The 22,931-nt window shown below is 36.0% G+C and overlaps 1 protein-coding gene across 6 annotated transcripts in view; it reads right to left on the reverse strand.

The window, feature by feature from the left end:
• The window catches only part of ANKRD17 (ankyrin repeat domain 17), a 129,391-nt gene that overhangs the window by 54,309 nt on the left and 52,151 nt on the right, over nt 1-22,931 (reverse strand). For 4 of the 6 annotated variants that reach the window (XM_074228440.1, XM_074228439.1, XM_074228438.1 and 1 more), the window contains 8 exons: nt 16,929-17,166; nt 15,700-15,891; nt 15,190-15,299; nt 11,555-11,642; nt 9,382-9,509; nt 8,356-8,499; nt 7,693-7,795; nt 5,043-5,798 (listed from right to left, as the gene is read on the reverse strand). In XM_074228440.1, the coding sequence (XP_074084541.1) occupies nt 5,043-5,798; nt 7,693-7,795; nt 8,356-8,499; nt 9,382-9,509; nt 11,555-11,642; nt 15,190-15,299; nt 15,700-15,891; nt 16,929-17,166 (1,759 nt within the window). The remainder of the gene's footprint in view (nt 1-5,042; nt 5,799-7,692; nt 7,796-8,355; nt 8,500-9,381; nt 9,510-11,554; nt 11,643-15,189; nt 15,300-15,699; nt 15,892-16,928; nt 17,167-22,931) is intronic. The other 2 variants (XM_074228443.1, XM_074228442.1) reach the window with 1 other exon arrangement.

Consider the following 22,931-nt stretch of genomic DNA (forward strand, 5'->3'; position numbering starts at 1 on the left):
TTTAGCAATGGTAAACATCATTACATTAGAATTAAACAGTAGCAGAAAGAACTTACTAATCATAAGAAAAGTTTCTACATTCATATCCCAATTTATTTATTATTTCTGAGACTCAGGGAAGCAATTTAATCTCAATTCTATTAAGGAGAAGTCCTCTACTGTTAAGTAATCTTTAAGCCATTGCTTCCCTCAAAGATTCTCCCCAAAGATAAAGACTGGTAATGGAATAGTCTACATTATGACATTCAGTAGCTGTTTATATTCTAAGATAAATATAGGTTTGTTTGTTTATTTTATTTAAGGCAATGGGTTAAGAGTGACTTGCCCAAGGTCATACAGCTAGGCAATTATTAAGGTCTGAGGTCAAATTTGAACTCAGGTCTTCCTGACTCCAGGACTGATGCTCTATTTTTCTGAGCCACCTAAGCTGCCCCCTTAAATACTGTTTTTTTGAAACAGGTTTGTGGTTTTACATGTGAGAGAATTCAGAACATTTTTCTATGTAACAATTTCAAAAATTCCATTGATAAATAAGAAGTCTAATGCAGAAAACAATCACCCAGATAATAAATTTAGATTATATCCAGTATATTTTGGTTCTGATAGAAGCATGCCATTCTCTTCACACCCACCTTAAGAAATTCAGTACTTAGCTGGGTAAACTCCAGCTAGGTGGTTCAAAATAAGACACTGGAGGTTCATGGACTGTTACTCTCATCAATTCACCATCGGGACTTGACATGGGGGAGATCAGTCCCAGATCTTCCTCCCTTCATGCCCCAACTCCCCCATTTAAAAATTGTACTTTATTAAAGTACAGGAACCAACTTTTCACTGCTAAATAGTACTGTAGATGCTCATCAGAAAAGTAGCTATCACCTGCATTCCAACAGACAATATTACTTCAATGAGAATAGCATTGGTTCTCCTACTTCAAAACTAGTTTTATGACTAATCAAAGAATTGGATTAAAAAGTCAAATTCATTTTTAAGACTACCAAGATATCTTGTGCTCAACATACACAAATGGCACATCAGAATGTTGATATTTTAAACATTTTTATTTTTTTAATAAAAGAGTAATTCAACATTACCACCACCATTAAAGACAACATGACCACAGATGATAAAACTATAGGATTGTAAATTTAAAATTAGAAATCATCCTATCTAACTTTATTTCAACAGACAGAACTTAAACTCATTAAAGGAACTACAATTTTGGCTAAAGTCATAATGCTATTTAGCAGAAGACCAAAAACTAAAATCCAGGTCCAAAATGAACTTTAAGTAAACACTTCCATTTGTTAATTTATTTTAAAAGTCTATTACTGCATAATGTTCAATGAATAGCCAATTTATTTTTTCTAACAAAAAGTAAAATATTTCTTTTAAAAAATAGATCTGAAACCAAAGAGAAAAAAAGGTTTTGATCCTGGGTCAAAAAACTAATCTTTTTAAAAGATCGTGTTTACACAGAACCATATCAGTTATTAACACACATGATGTAAATGTACAGTTTTGAAGACAATAGAAAAATTTTCTGAACAAGAATAAATAGAATAAAGGAATCCAAATAAACTGACTTGGGAAGATGGGAGAGAAAAAAATGCATCTCTCTCTTGACATTTTTATTTCTAGGTCGGAAAAATGGTATTATCTGATATTTTTCAAGGAAAAAAAGAGCCCAAACCAAAAATAAAATATAGTAAATAAGATCCAGACTAATAATGCAGGTTCCCAAACATATTTCAAAATAAACAGCATGCCTCCACACTGATAAAGTGCCTTAGTTCTGTTTCTAGCAATAAACAATGTTGGAATACAATAAGTAATTCAAAGAGATCAAATACAATTTTATTAAAAAATATGAGCATCTTAATAAAGTTAAGTGAAATTGTAGGTGAATAATTCAACATTTATATTTCAATTTCTAAAAGGAAATTACTATAAAAATTCATAGTTATTTTTAATATATTTTACTAAATAGAGCTTTTGCATTATTTAAGTAGGAGCAGGAGATTTCTCATGTGCAGGCCAAGTCCCTTTAGCTAATGCTATTTGGTCTGGTTTATTAAAAAAGGTTTTTTTAAATTGAGTACTCATTGGCTACCACAGTTAACAGCAAAAAGTACAAGGTAGGCTACAGGAAAAAGCTAGCACGTATGTGTATGCATACACATGGACACACACACACACACACACACACACACACACACACACACAGAGTCTGTGCCACTCAAGCAGAATTGTAAAGGATTTAGATAAAATATAAGTGACCTAAAAAAGATAAATTTCATCACTAGGGGAGACAAATAGGTGGGATGGAAGGTGGAGGAAGGTTTTTGAGGGGATGCCAGGTATTACTAACCATAAGTTGGATGGGAGATTTTGGTTAGCCAGGAATTACAAGTGGGATGGAACCTCACCAGCTGGAAGAAGGGGAGAAGTGGTTAAGAAGACAAGAGGCTGATGCAGCTGATGGAGAAGGAAAGAGGCTCCTTCAGTGAAATGAAGATAGGAAGGAACCTTTTATTCAAACTCTCACTAAAAAAAGTATCAAGTCTAAAGTGTATATGTGGTTGGAAAATCTTGTTCTGTCTTTACATATCTTTCTTTCCTTTTCTATGACTTCTTTAAATGGTCAAGGTGAAAAATTCAAGGGTACCAGTTATACAACTAAGTTCAGGTAGAAAATTACAGGGCCAATTTTAAAATTCAAAAATTAATAGAAGATCACTCACAGAAAAAAACCCCAAACACTGTAAAGTTTGCCTTAAATGTATCTTGCTCATTTTTCTTTTTGGTTGTCAGTGGCCCTCCATTGAAAAAGTCATCCAATTTGACTGACTCTTTCTATTTTTTGTATTATGCTTCTGGCCAGAGTATAGGTCCCAAGCCATTGCTGGCACCTGTCAACTAAATGGGAACTTATGATTACATGGAAAAATATATAAAAATTTTATAACATTCATAATTTTACCTTTTCTATAATTCTGTCCTTCAGTAACCTGGATAAATAAGAGCTAAATTATGGATAAATTATGGTCAGGTTTCTTTCAGTTCTAATAGAAACCATAGCAAAAATAACAAGTATAATTAGCATATATCTAAGTTAAACTTATTCCATGATAAAATGCTGGGTGTTTTGTTACTTCTTAAAAACTGGATCTCCCCTCTTGTCCAGGCTGAAAAAAACCCCAAACAAACAAAAAACAGGAGCTCTTTGTGACCTGATGCCTCTCTAAAACAAAGAGTTTTGGCCAGTTATTTCCCATGTAGGCCAATCTGCCAGTCTGGAGGCAGTCTGGTGGTCATATTAAGATAAAACTCCCTGGAGGTCATGACATCTGGCAGACATGACAAGTTCTCAAGAGGGAGTAGGGGAAGGGAAGCTACAGGTGTGAAGCACCACATATGGCTAAATTCCCATGTCAGTTTAACTTCAAAAATGGTAGAACATCACTCTAATTTCTAACAAACCCTAATAGATGACCCCCCAGCAGAGTGCTGCTCAGATGGGCTTTACACCAATCCAGCCCTTGGATGGACTGAACAGTCAGTGTAGCTACAAGTTAGTATGTTATTCTCCTGAACATATAGTAACAACATTTCTTTTTCATAACATTACAGAATATTATTGAAACCTATAATATACAAAAGAATTTTAATTTGTACTCTATACATTTATTAGTTGAAGTGAGGGGTGAAATACCAAACTGTGAAGATTATTTCACTTTTTGAACTTCTGTTCAAAATCACAAAAATTCAAACTTCTCTGTATTTTAAATCCTAACAATCTCAATTCCAAGTGTCTCTGGAGGTAAAGCATATTCTTAAGGAAACAAATCCTTACAGATCAGATTTTAAGAATTCTTTGTAATTTATTCTGACTAAAAAGCTATGTGTTCATTTCTGTCTAAATTAATGTAGATTCAATGTTTTAATAAAAATAAATTACTTTAGAAAGACATGTCCATTTAGCCATTCAACTTTGTATTCATTTTACCAAAAGGGGGAAAAAAATACCCATGTGAAAGTGTTCTAAAAATTACTCAACTGTTTTCTCCCTAAAATGGTGCTTTATTTTAAAAAGTTAATTATTCTGGAAAGGCCTAATTATTCTTCTAAAAAAGAATAGAACTTGTCTCCTTTCTGTCTGTCTACCCCATAGTGCTGTTTTTTCTTTCCTGATGCGGAACTTTATAGAAATTTAAGTCTTGAAAAGCTAATAGCTACAAGCTAGGAATGGGATAGTGCTTCATAAAGGCTTGCAAAGTGCTTTGCCCTTGCTAATTCACTTAAAACTTAAGAAAACTGAGACAATCCTCTGATGTTTCATTCACAAATATCATGTATTTCAGGAGTAACAAAAATCCAAGAGTAAATTTTAAAATGTCAATGAATCATTTTTTCCCTATAGAAAAAAGTAAAACCCTATTATTGATGTTGGAGGGACATAGATTTCTTTGTTGTGGTGAGAGAGGTTCACCATAATCATGCACAGTCTGATTTGAACTAGATCAAGGTAAAAGGTTTTTCTTTTCTGAAGCCTAGAACTCCACACTAAAATATTCCTGCTCACAAAGAAGCTAAATCTACATAGCATACAAGTGGTTAGGAACTTGAACTACCTTAAAAATGTTCCAGCATTTGCTGATGCAAATGCAAAATGTACAAGACAACAAACACCTTGCCACTCAAAAGGTCAAGAAAAGAGCACTTTAAAACAATAATTAAAAAAAAAACAAACCCCTGCCTGCCCACCCCAAAAAGTAAAACAGCAGGAGTCCTCTATCTCTGGATTCCACAGGATACTTTTTTTAAAGCAGAGATAATGCAGCAATGGGCCTGTGCTCTAATTTGGCCTATCACCACCTGAGTTTCTTTCTGTGGACTTCTGAAACAGGGCTAATGCCATACAAGGATCAAAAGTCCAAAGATAGCCTTCAAGTTGGGTAACTGGAAAAATTCTGGCCTACCCTTCCTTTGTGCCTTACGCAAACCATATTGTATAGCTGCTCATAACAATATGAACCCACCTGCCATGATGTCATCCAGCGTGTCATTGAGGGTCTGAGCAGGGCTGGCTACCATTAACCCTGGTTGTGTTTCTGTCAGAATTCCTTGCCCCAGCCCTGCCAATTGTGCTTGGCCCAGAATGGGCTGTCCAACTATAACTCCTTGCAGTTCTGTAAGATTTGTGATGGACCCTGGAGGTAAGGAACCTGTTGCCAGAGGCAAAGCTTGGGGCATCGCCAAGGGCTGGATTGGTGTAAAGCCCATCTGAGCAGCACTCTGCTGGGGGTCATCTTTTAGCAAAATGGGATCCACTGGCTGTAAGCGGGCATAGTCTCCCTCTGAAAGCTGCTCTCCAACTCCAACAGGAGTCAGGAGTCCCAGGTGCTGACAAGATTGCTGCTGCTGCTGTTGCTGCAGTTGGATTCTTTGAGCTTTCACCTCTAAATATTGCTTTTTTAGCTGTTGCTGTGTTTTCAGCTGTAACTCGCGTTCTACTTTCTGCAGCTCCTCCAAAATCTTTTGCTTCTTCTGAATTTGCTCCTCTCTTGTCTTGTTCAGCTCCTCAATCTTCTCCTTGGTGAGTTGGTCAGCATGAGCCAGCTCCAAGGACTGCAACTGTGCATTCTTTTCTATGGCTTCTTTGATCCTCTGTTCCAGTTCTGTTAACTTGCCCTGAGCCTCTTCTACAATGCTCTCGGGAGACTGATTGGTGATGTGACCCTGTACATCCTGGCTGTTAGCTGGCAAATGGCTGCTGGACTTTTGTTTAGAAGCAGCTGTGTGAAAAAGAAACCCCCTCAGAAGTGCACATGAACGGCATCCTCATTACAGAGTTACTGTTGGGAGGCTTAGTGCCAACACTTATGCACCAAGTTATCAAATCCATATTTCAAGGATCCATGATTTCATTGGTGTGGGTACACCCTCCACCGATGCAGATCGCAACCCTCTCTATCTCTTAGAAGACTTTCATGAGATGTTGTGGCCAAAAAAAAAAAAATCCATCACCTCACGGCCAACTATCTGGTGATGAGTCTTTCCAAACTTAACTAGGTTGGTCCTCGGGAGACAGATAAACAATCTATCCCCAGACCATTCTTGAAGGCTTTCCAGCTTGGTAGGACCTGACAGAGCTTGTGCTCCACTGGCACAGCCTTCAAGAGCCCAGGGTGACCTCAATGCCACGAGGAGGCATCAGGGGAGGACATTAGTGGCGGATCAAACCCACAGAAGGTGGAAATGTACTGAATGTCATTATAAGCAAATAACACCTTCTACCGTATCAATTCAAGAGATGTATGGATTATACATACTTTAGAAATTCACTTCAAGATTATTGAAGGATATGTAAGTGAAAACCGAGAATACCTCTATCTAGCTTTGTAGCATCTACCTAGTGAAACCAAACTAAAATTTGAAAGTGTGTCAAGTTAGAAGGGACTTTAGAAATCATCCAGTTCAACCCTCCTCATTTTAGAGATGAGAAAATAGGCCCAGAGAAGCTATTGCATCTGGTAATAAAGGAAAGTAAAATTCCACTACAAACAGAAAAATACTGCTCAAGAGTAAAGGAAAAAATTATTTTCAAATTATTATAAGAAAGATCTTTAATTTAAGGTGTTACTTTTTTCCCCTCTCCACATTTAAGAATCTGGTTCTTTTTCAACACAAAACATTTCCAGAGTTACTATAAGTCATGGGAAATTAAATCCAACTGAAATGTCTTTGTTGGAGTTTCAGGACTGATAAAATCAGGACATGAATTTAACTATGTTCACACCAGTAGAGAATAGGATGTAGCCACCCTGAAAGAAACAATGATGGATGGCTTATGTCATCTACTGTCCCATCAGCAGCCAGGCCAATAAAGTGATCTGGCCATAGGTGTGGCATCAACAGCCTGCAACACCCAACAAGAGAAAAAAGTATTGTAGAGTAGGAGTCAGGACTAAAAATATCACGTGGAAGGAATATGTAATAGTCTTATTTGGTAAAAAGAAAAAACCGAACACAACCCCGCACTTCAAAAAAAAAAAAAAAAAAAAAGAAAAGAAAAAAGAAAGAAAATTACAACACCCTTTCAGGTAAAACTTTAAAAATAAAAGTTAATTTCAAACTGATAGTTAAAATGTTGGGGGGAGAATGGGACTTAGAAACCTAAGATCATGAATCTAAGGGAAAATTCTAGTAATACAAGTGAATCTGAAATAATCCAAATATGAAAATTGTATGAAAAGCAGCATTTTGAAAATTTCTATCTGATTAAATCTAGTACCTTTTACAAGATCCTGGCTTTAAGCAAAGTATATCCAGTCTACCATCTTTAGGTAACTATAAATATCTAATTATTGGGGGAAATCATGGTTAATCAATGAAGGATGAACTTTTTTATAAATACTGAGCAACCAAATCCTCAAACTGGAATTTTAGCACAAATTCCCTATATTTTAAAATTGATTCTTTTCCTCTCATTTTCTTTTGTCCCCCAGAGAGGATTTTCTGTTTTTATTTTAAAAAACAACAACAACAAAATCCCAAATTTCCCAAATCACTTTAGTTTATCAAACAGCCATTTGGCATGAAAAATTATTTTAAAAATTAAGCAATCTACTTGTATAATCCTGTGGTTTCAACCTACAGAGAAAAGAGTTGACAGAAAAAAGAACTGACCTTTGCTCCTAATGGGAAGTGTAGCAGCCACGGTGGCCGGGGGCTTATCAGGCTCCTGTGGTGGGACCACCATAGGCAGGGCCTGCACAGGAACCCGAGGAGCCTACAAAAGTACACACCAATTAGGCATTCTCCTTTTATTCCTAGGCCTGTATCTGAATAACTTGTATCTAAATGTTGTTACAACAAACTCTAAAACATTTACAAATAGTATGGTGGAGAATTAGATCAAACAACACAATGAATAGCTAACACTTATAAAGCAATTTAAGAGGTACAAGAGCAGCTGACATATTAGCTCAATGACAAAATAAATGAGTTTATCCAAGATTTCATGGCTTGTATCTGTGTGAGAACGAACTCAAACCCAAATCTTTAATAACTCCAAGTTGAGCAAAAACACACCAGGAAATCTTTGTGCTTTTCACTAAATTTTATGGGCTATAAATTCATTAGAAAAGTTAGCAAAATTACCATTTTCACAATGGTAGAACTAAATACAGCAAAATGTAACAATCATTAAACATAATACTTCTCAAAAGCATATGGAAAATTAGTCGAGGAAAGAATCTATAAAAATAAAAACTAAAGTAATTTAGCTTGAAAATAGCCATCAATTGTAGAATGTCAATTAATTCACAATATATCAGCTCTGATTCTTACCCGATTTAAATCATGGGATGGGGGGGTCAACTGGGTGACATCAGGTGGAGGAGCAGAGAGCAAATTATTGGGATAATCCAAAAGATAGCAAACAACACTTGTATGGCCACCTTTGGCTGCTTCAATCAACATTGTAGAACCATCCTAAAAGGAAAGAAGGACAGACACAGTGAAGGAAAAGTTAATTTATTCAAAATGGTATTTTAGAGGTAAATCACGAGACTGTGACATTATGGTAAATTTGATTGTTAAGGGCACTAATTGAGACATAATTCCATCTCATTTAAAATTTTTGTAAAAAAGTCTGCAACATGGCAAATTCAAATATTAACATGCCATGTGTTTTATTACATTCATGTTTGTAATACTATATAGGGATTCTATTCATGTTTGTATTATTATATAGATTCTAAAGAGTTGTTGGCAACTAAACTGAATTTGGTATTCTCCCAATCCTATGGTAAAAAATGAAATAAAACTGCAAGATAATGGTAGTAATGCTTTTAATTTCAATGTATTCAATATGCTGTTATGCTATTTGTACTTACAAAATTATAAGTAAAACTGATATTCTAAAATCCATTAATAGTTTCAAAAGTAACAAAAATAAAGGTATCCCTTCATCTCTCTCTCTCTCTGTCTCCCAATATTAGCTCAAGAATTTTAAAGCTGGAGTTCTTAACTTGTAAAACTTTTTCTTAAAAACACTTCTAGGGGTGGCTAGGTGATGCAGTGGATAGGGCACTGGAGTCAGGAGGACCCGAGTTCAAATCCGACCTCAGACCCTTAATAATTACCTAGCTTTGTGGCCTTGGGCAAGCCACTTAACCCCATTTACTTTGCAAAAACCTAAAAAACAAAACAAAACACTTCTATATTGATTAACTATACTTCAAAATAATAGTCACAATCCCTTGTGTTTTATTTTATGTCTTTAAAAACATTCTCCTGATAGGAGAGAATAAAGTTCCAGGCTCGCAAAATCAAGAAGATGCCATTTCATTATGAAACATCTAAGTTACATACTTTGAGTCTGTGAGTAGGATCAGCCCCATGAGCCAGGAGTAATTCCACCACTGCCAGGTGGCCTCCTGCACAAGCCAGGGATAACACGGTGTGATCATTGTTCGCTGTGGTCCTGTTCACATTGGCTCCTGAGAGAGACAAGTTTGGAAAAAAGTCATTTCTGGTAGGGAATGATTTTACACCCAATTAACATCCAAAATCTTTGTGGGTAAATGAAATTTGATTTATACTTAGAAAGTAGAATGTATAGTAAGGAACATTTATATAGTCCTCTGAGGTATACAAAGCACTTTACAGACATGATCTCATTTGTTTTTCATGGGCCAACAAATGAAGAACGTGTCACAGATATCACTGGACTCAGTGAGGTGAGATTTGCCCATTATCGGTTCCAGGTCTTTCCTGATTCCAAATCCAGAATTAGGGAAATATAAGAAAGAAACAGAAAGGACATTCAGTGAAAAGATTAAAAACCAAAGGAATACAGGAGGTAATGGAGTCACACAAGTGGGAGAATGCAGTTTCTCAAACCAATTAAAACAACGAACTCAAAAGAAACTGAAATCCAGACAATTGGCATATCCAGGGGCACCCAGTAAGAACAAAGGCTCTGCTCCCTAACTCTTAATTCCATGTCTTCACCTATATATGCTGTTATAACAGATCTGCAATTTACTGGTAGCACAATAGCAGGTAAAAATTTGAGATCATAATATCTTACAAATAAGAGCCGAACAGAAAACCTTAAAGAGAATCCAATTCCCTCATTATACAAAGAAGGAAACAGACTGGTAAACAGGAGAAGTGACTTGTCCCCAAATATAAGAGGGATGGGGTGCATTAAATAATCTTTAAAGGAACCTGCAATTTCATTGGTGAGGGAAATTCCCAATGTGAAAACTTCTCTCTGGCAGATTGCAACCAATTTTTGGATTTATGGAAAATTCTCAAACACCAAGAACTTAGTTAAATGAATTACACAAGGACACAGTTGGCCAAACACAGGTCTCACTGATTCCAAGCCCAGGACTAGCTTTTTATTATTCCCCCAAGCCTTCATTTTGAAATACATGCATTACTTCACATAAATCAAGAATTTATTACTTGCCATTGCATAGGATATTTAAGTCTTAAAACTCTTGACATAAATATTAACCCCATTGGGACTTAATTTTCTCATCTGTTAAAGGATGGAACTGGAACAGATAATTTCTAAACCTGCTTTTAGTTATAAAATTGAAAGATTACACGGGGAAAAACTGATTAAAAAAAACCCTCCAAGTCTTTTAGAATAATGCTATTATTATAAATACTGATTACAAAGAAAACATGGACATCTACCAACAAAAATACAAAGATTTGATAACAAAAAAAGTGATAAATACAGGCAGTCTCTAACTTCAAAACCAAAAGAGAAATATTTATTAACTTCACTAATAATTAATACACTTGATTGATCCTGGCTATTTTGCCAACAACCTCACTTTCCCATTTTTCTTTTAATTTAAAGTAATCATCTTAGGGACTGAATCACTATATATAATGTGCTTCACACACACACACACACACACAAAGACACACACCCAGAGAGACCATAAAGGAAAGGAAGGAGGAACAAGGGCAAAAACACAAAGACTTTTAGAAGCATCCCAGTAGGGAAAGAAACAGGTGCATCCTGATATCCTAGGATGAGAGAAAAGGCCAGAGTCCCTAGGAAGAGTCAACAGGGAGAAGTGGAGGAGTAAAGAACATTAATCCAAAGGTAATCACAGGGAAGGGATTTCCTATAATCTCTAAAGGAGTAGGAGGTTATAGGACTCATTTCTATCCTGAGACACCCCCCCCCCACTGCAACCAGCTGATGGAGATCTAGTTGTCAACTCTATTAACATATATAGAGCTAAGAAGTAGCCTAGGTCATCCCAAACCCACAATAGCCCTCCCTCTACTATATCACATGGTTTAATTTGGAGACTGCCCAGAACTGTGGGTTAACAATAAACACTACTACAGGGGAGTTTAAAAGTCAGGAATTAAATATAACTTCCATAACCTTCTTCCCATAGTCTAACTTAAATAAACACCAAGGCCTATCTACTACTTTCAGTAAATATGGAGCCAAGTGTCCCTTTTAATTAAATTGATTTCCACCTTCATCAACACAAAAACTCACCTTTGCTAATCAAAAACTGAACAGTACACACATGACCGGCTCTTGCAGCTTTCATTAGTGGGGTTCTGCCACCTTCAGATTCATGTTCCTGTTTTAAAAATATTAAGAAAATATCAAATGCCCCTAATTGCCTGTGATAACACATTAATTTTTAATAAAAATTACAACCAAAATATAAGAAAGCATAGCATATTCCTATACTTTAACATTAAATTCAAGACTCTTATTATAAAGTTAAGCATTGAAGAATGTTTAATTAAAATTCTTTCCTAATTTCCTCCTATCCACCCGTTTCTAGCTAACTTGGGCTCAGAAACCTGTCATTTTTAAAACTCAAATTTCTCTTCAAAAGGACTCCTATAGCTTGTAATGGAATTGGCCATCATTGACTATCATATCATGATATTATTAGTTTTTCACTCCATGCTGTCAGAACTCTTTTTCCTGACTCTTTTAACTCTTTCCACATTTTCTTCATTCCAGCTTTTCACACTATGGCACAATCACATTCAAATGGGAAAACATATCCCAATTAATAACCTTACAATTTCCAATACAAAGAAATACTAAAAAAAAAAGTTGCTACAACAGCTTTCCCTACTGTCAAAAACTTGAAAAACAAATTTGAATTTTGGTCTTACATGAGAACAGGAGACAAGTGAAAAGGGAAAGAAGGAATTGTGGGGTACAATTTTCTTACTCCTAGATCCCATGATTGTCTATATACATACATATATATATGTGTGTGTGTGTGTATACACACACACACACACACACACTTCTTAATTCTGTGCCTGTCATTTCCTAATTTCCTCTCAGCAGAGTTAAAAGTCTCTCCTAGCCAAACCTATTCAGGAGGCAATTCATTCATTCATATAGGAAGCATTTACACTGTAGTGGGCCCTGGTAATCTCACCTTCAATGAGTTTAACATGTTCTTGGGTGAGAAAAGACATTATGCATAGAGATAAAGATAAAATATTGATTCAACAAAAATTTCTTGAACTAGGAGACTGAGGAATGAAATAAAAATTTTCCAAGTCCCTGCTAGCAGAAGAGCTTATTACTTCATAGCAGGGAAACGACACGTGCAAAGAGGAAAGTGACAGCAATGGGAGTGGGGGGGTAGAAGAGGGGAAAAGGTTTAAGAGATGGGGAAACTAGGATAGGTTTCCAACAGTAATAACATTTAAGCTGAATTTTGAAGTTAGGCAGATTTTGAAATTCCTGCAATATATTTCAAGGAATAACCTGCAAAAAAGGCATATAGGGATATGAAAGCAATTCTCATGTACACCAATGTGGTAGGGAGACAAGAGTAAATGAGAAATAGGAAATCTGTCTGAAAAAATAGGTGGGAACCAGATTGTGCAAGGTTCTTCCCAAGTGCCTAAACAAGGAGTATGCACTTTACCTGAAAAGCAGCAACAACCAAAAAAATAAAAATCAATTTTACAAGATTTCATAGGTATTTGAAAGCTGTATTGAAAGGGAGAAAGCTGAGAGAGTAATAAGAAGGCAATACTCAATGAATGAATGAATGAGTGAATGCATGAATGGGTGAATTGGCCCAACCACTCTAAGAACAATTTGGAACTATACCCAAAGGGCTATAAAACTGTGGATATCCATTGAACCAGCATTACTACTTTTAGGTCCCTACAGTAAAGAGATCAATAAAACAGGAAAGAGACTTTTATGAATAAAAACAATGTGCTCTTTTTATAGAGACAAAGAATTGAATATTGAGGCAATGCTCATCAAATGAGCAATGGCTGAACAAACCTTGGCATGATTGTGATGAAGCACTTTCTTAAGTGCTTGTGTGTGCTTTCAGAAATTAAGCGAGGGAATGATATCAGAAAAAAAAACCCATGACAAATATGAACTGATACAAAGTGAACTGAGTAGAACTTGAAGGATCATTGCGTACAATGACAGCAATGCTGTGATGATGATCAACTGAAGACCCAACTCTGATAATGATCCAAGACAATTCCAAAGGACTCATGATGAAAAAATGCTACTTACCCCACCCCCAGAGAGTGAACTGAGGAAGTCTTAAATGTAAACTGAAGTATAATTTTCTCACTTTCTTTTCTGCTATAAGGCTAATTTGGAAATGTTTTACATGATTCCATAAGTAAAACTGATATCACATAATTTGCCTTTTTAATGGGTAGAAGAGATGTGCTAAGGAGAAAATATCAAACTCAAAATTTAAAAAGAAAAGAATGCAAAAAATCAATAAATAATTTTAAAGGGGGAAAAACAGTAAATGAGAGACATTAATGTAATTTGCTTGAAAAAAAATTTTTGAAACATGATTACTAGACTAGCAAGATCAGAGGAATGATAATATATGAAGATATATCTAAAAGTCCCCAAGGGTTACTGGATAACTTTGAAGTTCTTGACCCTATGCTGTTTATTATTTTTTACAACATTGTCTTAGATAAAGACATAAGATGGCATATTTATCAAATTTACAAATGATAAAGAATCAGGAATGATGATGACAACGACGATGACGACAATAAACTAACATTTTGAGAGTGCCTACTTTGTGCCAAGGATTGTGCGAACAACCCCATGCTCTTATTAATTCTGTGTTGCAGATGAAATTCAAGACAGGAGTTAAGTCACTTGTCCAGGATTGCGTAGATAAGAGCCACTAGGTGGCGCAGTAAATAAGAGCACGGGCCCTGGAGTCAGGAATACCTGAGTTCAAATGTGACCTCAGACACTTAATAATTACCTAGCTGTATGGCCTTGGGCAAGTGACTTAACTCCATTGCTTTGAAAAAAACAAACAAAAAGAGCCAGTACCAGAAAGAGAAGGAGGTTAACCAAGCCCTTAGTCCCTTGAGCCAATCAAGCACATAGAAATATCAAAGCTCTTCAAGTTAAGACTAAGGCTGATCTAAACAATGACAGAATCTATTGTTCTGACTAGTTGTGGCCAAAGAAGAATTCTGAAAAATCTGAGGATATATAAAATCAACCATGTACATAAAAGCCCACAAAGTATCCACAATTTAGGAGATTTCATGCTCTACCCTTGTCAAACCACACCAAGAGAACTAAGATCAGTTCTGGGCACCTCCTTTTAGGACACAGATATTCTAGAAGGCAACTATGAGGTGAAAGGTCTCAAATTCCCACCTTTGGGGACCATCTGAAGGAACTGTGATTGTTTAACATGAAAAAGACAAAACTCAATCAGGACATGATGACCACCTGCAAGGGATGCCACAGGAAAGAAAAACATTTCTTCTGTTTGGTTTCAGGTGAACAAATAGGCAACATAGGAGGAAACATTCTAATGAGAGTTATCCTGAAATAGTGGCATCAGCTGCCCTTTAAGGGGTGGAATGTTTGAGCAGCCATCACTGGTGCTTTTCAAGTCTAATGGAAGTATTGTATAGACCAGAGGTATATTTTCTTTCAGGCCTTGGAGGGCAAGGTCTCTTCTGCATGCTTGTGTTTTTAAGACTGGTGCTCAACTCAGGGCCAAGCAGAGTAAAGGCAACATAAATGATTGTTAATTTATTTCAATGACTTAAATTCATGTTTTAATTAGTTCAATTTTCCTTTTTATTGAATTAGGATTAAAAGAAGGTAACAGTGCTTACCAAATCTGCTCCAGCCTGAAGTAACACATCTGCTACATCAGTATGTCCATTTTCACAAGCATAAGTTAATGCCGTGTCTCCTGTTGCTGTTGTTGCATGTACATTTGCTCCTGAAAGAACAATAAACAATAACTTTTACTACCATATAAAATAGTGATTTTTTTAGAGTTAAACGTTCTACAAACAAGTCCCATGCTTTTAGATGAAAAGGCAAATAATTTGACTTACAAGGTTTTAAAGCTTCCTTTTTTTGAAACTGAAACTTACTAAAAGCAAAGTTATTTGTATTCATGATTTCTAATACTCCAGCAGTCACCATTTAATCTAGAATACATATAAATATACAGAAAATAATTTAGATGTAAAATTTTGAGTAAGATAATCTATCACAAAATTTTGTCATGAGTGTGTGTGTGTGTGTGTGTAGATTATGTATGGGCATATATATATATACATATATGAACACATAAATGTATATATAAAATACTATGATTATCTTTACCCGCTTACCTGCTGCTAGTAAGTATTTGACTAATTCCAAATGACCCTCCTGAGCAGCTTCCATCAAAGGGGTAGAACAGCCCAATTCGATGTCAGCTCCTGCCTTAATTAGAAAATCTGCCACTTCAAGGAAACCTCCACAGCAAGCTAATGTCAAGGCAGTTTCTTGGGTTTCTTCTGTCTGTGCGTTGATATTAGCTCCTTTAATAAACATAATATCCCAATTAACTGAAAACTACATTCAAAAGATTCATAAAAATTCATAAAATTCCTTTTTGAAAAAATATATTGTTTTAATAACTGCTGATTTAAATACAGCTAAATAGTAAGTCAAATATAGTCAACATATAATTATAGATGTCTCCCCCTATCATAACTTACTAAAGTTAAATATTAAAATAATCTAGATAGCAAAATAACCCCACATATTACATCTTACATGAAAACTATTTAACTACTGGAAATATGTGAAATTCCAATTCTATAAGCATCTCAATCCATCCAAATACATAAATGAAAAATTATATTTTGAATGGATTAAACTGGAGCATTCATAATTCCAGTTCTTAAATCAGATCAAATTCATGCAGGTAGAAAACACAAATCAAATTCAAGACACTTTACCAAAGAATACATTTCTATTTTCTAAACAAATTGAATATAATAATATATTAAATTGGGCAAGAATAAAAGATATTTTTTCTTATATTTTTAAAGACACTGAAAATAAGTTCTTACACAGTTCTTACACATTTCAAGTGTGAACTTCAAAGAAGCTTACATTTAATAAAGGTGACAAGAAAACTATCAGGATGAAAAACAAGATAGAAAAATATATTTATACCTCAAATTACCTTTTTTCTTTTATCAAAACAAAACATCAAAAATATCTATAATGAAAAGGAGAAGGGAAGAAATAATAACAGGAATATATCAAGCTTTTACTATAACATAACTTAATCAAATCAGATTAGATCACAAGAAAATAGGATCTTGGATTTGGGGTTAAAAAGGATCAGAGAAAAGAAAGATTAACTGATTTTTTTTTTCTCATGATAAGATAGGAAGTAAATGGCAGAGCCAGGATTGAGCTCTGACTCCAAATCCAAAGCTCTTCCCATTGGCATTAAATTCCCTTTCAGCAAGTGTCTTAAGTATTATATATTACTGAATTAATTCCTATAGAAAATGTCATAAACATCTGGTCTATGCATCAGTCTTTATAAATTTGTGGCTACCTTGACCCAGAAGCAAGGCCACCATCTCTTCATGACCCTCTCTAGCTGCTTCCATGAGTGGTGTATAACCTTCATCATTGACTTCTTCCAAGTTGGCTCCACGCTCGATGAGCAGTGCTGCTAGTTCCACATGGCCCCCACAGGCAGCTAAAGTCAGTGGGGACTCAAATGAATCAGCAGGCATATTCACTTGTGCACCACTGTCAAGAAGTAACCTGGCCACTTCAACATGGCCATCCTGGGCACAAAAAAGGAAATAAAGTGACAAAAGAGACTTAGATATCCATAATATGATGATGAAAAAGTTTTACTATAATTACATCTTAACCCAATGAAACTTCTTTCAAATAGTGGTGATCAATACTGGATCACTAATAAGATGGTTAAGACCACAAGACATATTAAATATATATTCTTTGGACCATATGGCATGAAGAAGAGAAAACGGAGATGGTAGACCAAAGACACTGAAAATAAATTCTCACTGGCTATTCTTACTGACTGACTGGGCAGACAGCAGTGGAACAAGAAACAACCAAACACATAGTGGTAATAATTTGGAAGTAATATACTCCCAAATGCAAAATTCTGTGATGATGAATAAATGCTATATGAATTTTTAAAATGAAATTAAAAGGCACTGAGTCACAGAATTCCTCTCTTCCTTTGAACTATCTGCTGAAGTCCTCCCTCTCTCAACCACCTTGTATTTAACCTTAAATATTAGTCTAATATTTATTCCACAATTCTTTGTAAAGCCCTCGTCTCCTTAATTTGGTTTGAAGTTCACTGCAAGCAGGTATTGTTTCAGCCTTTCTGTTCATATGTTCAGTGGCCTGCATAGTGTAATTTAACTGAGTGCAGTATACTTCAAATTCCAGGAAAATCCTAGGATAAAACATTAACCAGATAGTTGGTGAATACATTACAAAGAGTGAGGAGTATGCCTTCATTAAGAACAACAAGCCACATCATACTAACCGGATTTCCTTTCCTGTACTGGAATATGAGAAGGTGGATAATGTCCACATAGTCTAAATTTCTAAAAGAGCTTTTGATAAAATGCCTCATATTATTCCTATGGAGAATGATGATAAAAAGTACAACCCAGACTTGAAAGGGAGTATCCAGGGATTTGTGTGTGGTCCTGTGCTGTTAAAAATGTTTTAGTAATGACATGTATAAAGATATGCATAATTGAAATGCTCATCAAATTTGGATGTGACAAAATAAAGCTGGAAGTGATAGCTTAAAAACTGGATGATAGGGACGGCTAGGTGGTTGGCACAGTAGATAAGAGAACCAGCCCTAGAATCAGGAGGACCTGGGTTCAAATCCAAACTGAGATACTTAATAATTACCTAGCTGTTTGACCTTGGGCAAGTCACTTAATTCCACTGACTTGCAAAACAAAAAACAAACAAACCACAAACTGGATGATAGTGTTAGGATCCAAAAAAATCTCGGCAAGTGAAAGCAGTTGGCTGAATCAAAAAAAAAAAAAATTCAATAGGGAAAAATGTAAAATTTTAAATCAACTATCTAAATACAAGATGGCTTTATAACTTTTGTCTGAAAAAGATTTCAGCATTTCAACATATTGTAGCGTCATTGTGATGTGGCACCTAAAAAAAAAATCCATGGGATCCTGGGCTGTACTAAAACAGACATCATTTTTATAAGCAAGTGATGATGTGTCTCAGTACTCTGTCCACAGGATTGAATTGTTTTTCATCAAAGTGAAAACAATAGAAACTGCAAAGAGGCAAATTTGGATTTAAGGTCAGGAAAAACTTCCCATCTATAGCTATCCCAAAGTGCGAAGGGTTGCTTCTACACCTGGTAAGGTTGCACAGAGCAGACATGGCAGACAGTATCCAGGGATCTGTTCTGTTTAGCAATGACATGGATAAAGACAGAGATGAAATGCTTGTCAAATTTGATTAATGTCATAAAGTTGAAAGAAGACTCAGAATTGTATAAGAAAATCATTTTCTGAAATGGCTTTGAATACCAAACTAAACAATAAAAATCCTTGTAGGTTTTTAAGGAAAGAAAAGTATCTCAAGAAAATTATACTTGATTAAAATTGAAAATGTCTATGATAGGGGCGGCTAGGTGGCACAGTGGATAAAGCACCAGCCCTGGAGTCAGGAGTACCTGGGTTCAAATCCGGTCACAAACACTTAACTACCTAGCTGTGTGGCCTTGGGCAAGCCACTTAACCCCATCTGCCTTGCAAAAAAAAAAAAAAAAAAAAAACACGTCTATGACAGCATTCTCAAAAAATATCAAAATAAAGTTAAGAATTCAATTAAAGAGAAGAATTCCTTCGCACTTTCTGCAATTCCAATCAGACTCTTTTCCCTAGTACCATACTACAAAGCTCTTTGTCCAGGGTATTTAGCTAAATAAATTTTTTTGTTAAGTGTTGAATGATCTCTGAGTATCCCATTACCTGCCTTAGTCAGGTCCAGTTCAGAACAACTGACAAAGCCATGCAAGATTAGAAAGGAATGACTGAGTTGAAGCAGGGGATTATAGCACAGAGTAAGGGGAGTCTGGATCAATCTCTAGGCTTTAGGCAAAGCTTTTGGTGATGCCTCTAAAGATAGTAGTTCCTTAACATAAATTATCCTGCCTCAGAGGCCCCAGGTAAATTAGGGAGTAAATTGTGGTCATTCAGCAAGAAGAAATCAATATGAACATACTAAGTCTTTAAGAACAGGAGTTTTTTGTTTGTTTCTTCAGTCATTTCAGGAGGACTACTTTTTTTGGAATTTTCTTGACATAGATACTGGAGTGGTTTGCCAAACTCTTCTCTGACTCATTTTATCCCTGAGGAAACTGAGACAGAGTTAAGTGACTTACTCATTGCCAAACAGCTAAGTATTTGAGGCTGGATTCGAACTCATGGAAATGTGTCTTCCTGGCTCCAAGCTGAGGCTCTATGTATTCGTTACCTAGCAGCCCATATGAACAGTTTCTTCAGAAAAATTGCCTTGTAGGCTGGCCCACTAGCTATGTTATACTTGGCTGGTCTAGCCTGGTAAATGAAGGCTTCTCCAAGTTTTATTAGACTCAACTTATCTCCAAGTCAATCAAAAGGGTTTTGGGAAAGCATTTATTTCCCCAATAAAAAAGCATAAAGAGAAATACTCCAAGCTGAGGAAAAAAAGATGCCCTTGTATTATTCATGGCCATCACCTAATTGCCTCTAAGTGAACTGCCCACCAAAAGAACCTGCTTAGCTTTAAGGGAGTCATTCCTATTTGAATGGAGAAAGAATTGTTTGGCTTTAAATGGTTTTTTAGACATGATGATGCAGTTGTATATATAGTCTTGTATACAGTTGACAGGTGTTTATTTAGAGTATCAATCCCTAACACTAAAAGAATGGAAATCAAGACAGTCATGGAATTTTAAGGCTGTAAACCAAGCTGAATAAACTGGGTTTTCTGTTTTGTCATTTATTTTTTTAAATTTGGAATATGAGAGGACAATCAGAATTGTACCAGATGATTTTGATTATGATTTCTTGGTGCAACCAATAAAGGACAATGCTTAAAGCTCCCCGGGAGTCAGAGACCTTTGTAGAATTAGAGGTTATGGACAATATACCAAGTATTATGCCAGCTGATATTCAAGCTTTTTCAGTAACTCTAAATGACATCTCTCTTGAACTCCCAAAGAGGAGCTTGGAAGAAGTTCAGGTCCCACCAAGCTGCCCCTGCCCCATCTCAGCAGAAATGAAAATTACTTGCAGATATATTGGCCTCCAAGCCTGGCCATGCTTCTTTGTATTTGTTTTTTGATTTTCTCAGAGCAAAAGTGACCCTAAACTGGAAATTCCTCAGTGGAAACTACTTGCATTGACAATGTCAAGCATTTAGAAGGTCCACCTCACAGTCAAACACTTAGGTAGAAGGATGTTCTCCTCAGAAGAAAAAGGACAAGGGCAGTGGAGGTCCAAACGGGAATAGGTCCAACAAGGCCAAGTCCAGTAGTTTATAGTAATTTGGCCCTTCCAAATGATTTCTAATAAAAATAGTTCTCCAGGGAGGTTTAGGATAAAAAATAAATGAGACAGATGGAAGATGGTGAGCTTTGTGAAAGGTGGAAGTAGGGGCAGGTAAGTGGTGAAGCAGTTAAGAGCACCAGACCCGTAGGTCAGGAGGACCTGAGTTCAAATCTGTCTCATATCTACATAGTACCATCCCAGAAAGAGGCAGTCCTTTAAAAGACTCTAATAAGAAAAATGATTTCAGGTCACTTCCATCCCCATTATGGAGCTCTCAGAAAGAAGTAGATACTGGTTCATTAGCAAAGGAACCCTTTCATCATCCAGTGAGGATGGGGGTAAGCATGCAAAATATCATTTTCATTGCTGTTCCTGCTCCTGGTCACCTCTTGGCATCAAAAGAACAAATCATCATCAACTGGAAAGATTTAGCATTATCACCTATGCAGACCTGACCATTATTTTAATTTGAATGCATTCCCCTTACAGCAAAAGGAGAACAAGTCTAGGATTGGTGGTAAAACTCTCCCCACATTTATTCAATCATTTAGGGGACTGTTCTGTTTATTATTTTTTGTTCTGTAATGATTTTATTTCTATTTTAGGTTTTTTTTAAAATCTTGAATTCAGGTTGAGCAGTTACACCCCCAAAATCATATAAAGAATAGAAGGTACTCTTTAAAACCTCAAGGACATTCTCAAGATATAAAAGGATTTTATATAGTGGGAACAATATCCTAAACCCTGACCCATCTGTAAGTTAGGATCTATTCTTTAAAATGGGGGAAGTATGAAAACAACACTCCTGATTGGCTTAGGGAACTAAAGACTCATTGTATTGAGAGCACATTCTTATGGTTGGTTGGAAGATTCCTATGAGAAGTCCAACAAAAGTAACTTTGGTCAGTTGAAGTGAGCTCTCCAGAGAGCTCATCCTCAACTTGTGTCCAGCATCCTTCTCCTGCTGTTCAGTCATTTCTTACATGCTTCCCCTATATACCAGGCCCTGTGCCAGGTTCATAATCTAATGTGGGAGACCAAAAGCAAATGCACACACATACAAACCACAGACATGATAATTAGGAGAAATCAACAGAGGAAAGGTCATCAAGTCAAGAGGGTTTGGGGAACTTCCTATAGAAGGTGAGATAAGAGTTAGGACCACAAAGGATTTTGTATTGATCCTGGAGGTGAATGGAGGCTACTGAGTGAGGGAGGATAGGGTGAATGTGAGTAAGAGAGACAGACTGACTAGTCTGATTCCTTTACCTATAAAATGGAAACTAGACTGGACCTGGGAAGAATCTTTGGGAAGACCTACACCTATTGCTGTGGTTAAGTACAGGATGGCCCATGAATGTCTCATTTCATTCTACTGCTAAACATACATTACCAATGGAATGCCTTGAGATAGGAGGAGATCATAAGCTAAAATATAAAAAAGAGACCAGAAAGTCAAAACAGATTATGGTAGAGAGAGTAACCTGAACAAGTTATCACTGGGACCTTTTGTCTGTCACAATTTATAGATTTACACCTTCTTTGGGAGTCTGGATGGACCTAAGAAGAGAGGTGAAAATTCACCTACCTCCATTCTTTACAGATGTGAGACTGAGGATCCTGTTGGTTAGTTTTGCTAAACTGTCTGTTTTTAACTATTTCTTTTGTATACATTGCTACGGAGAGGGTAAAGAATATATTGAGGGGCGACTAGGTAGCATAGTGGATAGAGCACCAGCCCTGGAGTCAGGAGTACCTGAGTTCAAATCTGGCCTCAGACACTTAATGATTACCTAGCTGTGTGGCCTTCGGTAAGCCACTTAACCCCACTGCCTTGGAAAAAAATAAACAAATAAATAATAAAAATATAAAAATAAAATAACTAAAATTTAAAAAAGAATATATTAAAAAAGAAGACAATAAAAGATAGCAAATAATTCATTTAAATTGGGGAGCCAAAATATAAACAACTATTGGAACAG

The sequence above is a fragment of the Macrotis lagotis genome, chromosome 3, assembly GCF_037893015.1.
Source record: "Macrotis lagotis isolate mMagLag1 chromosome 3, bilby.v1.9.chrom.fasta, whole genome shotgun sequence".
NCBI classification, from domain to species: Eukaryota; Metazoa; Chordata; class Mammalia; order Peramelemorphia; family Peramelidae; genus Macrotis; species Macrotis lagotis.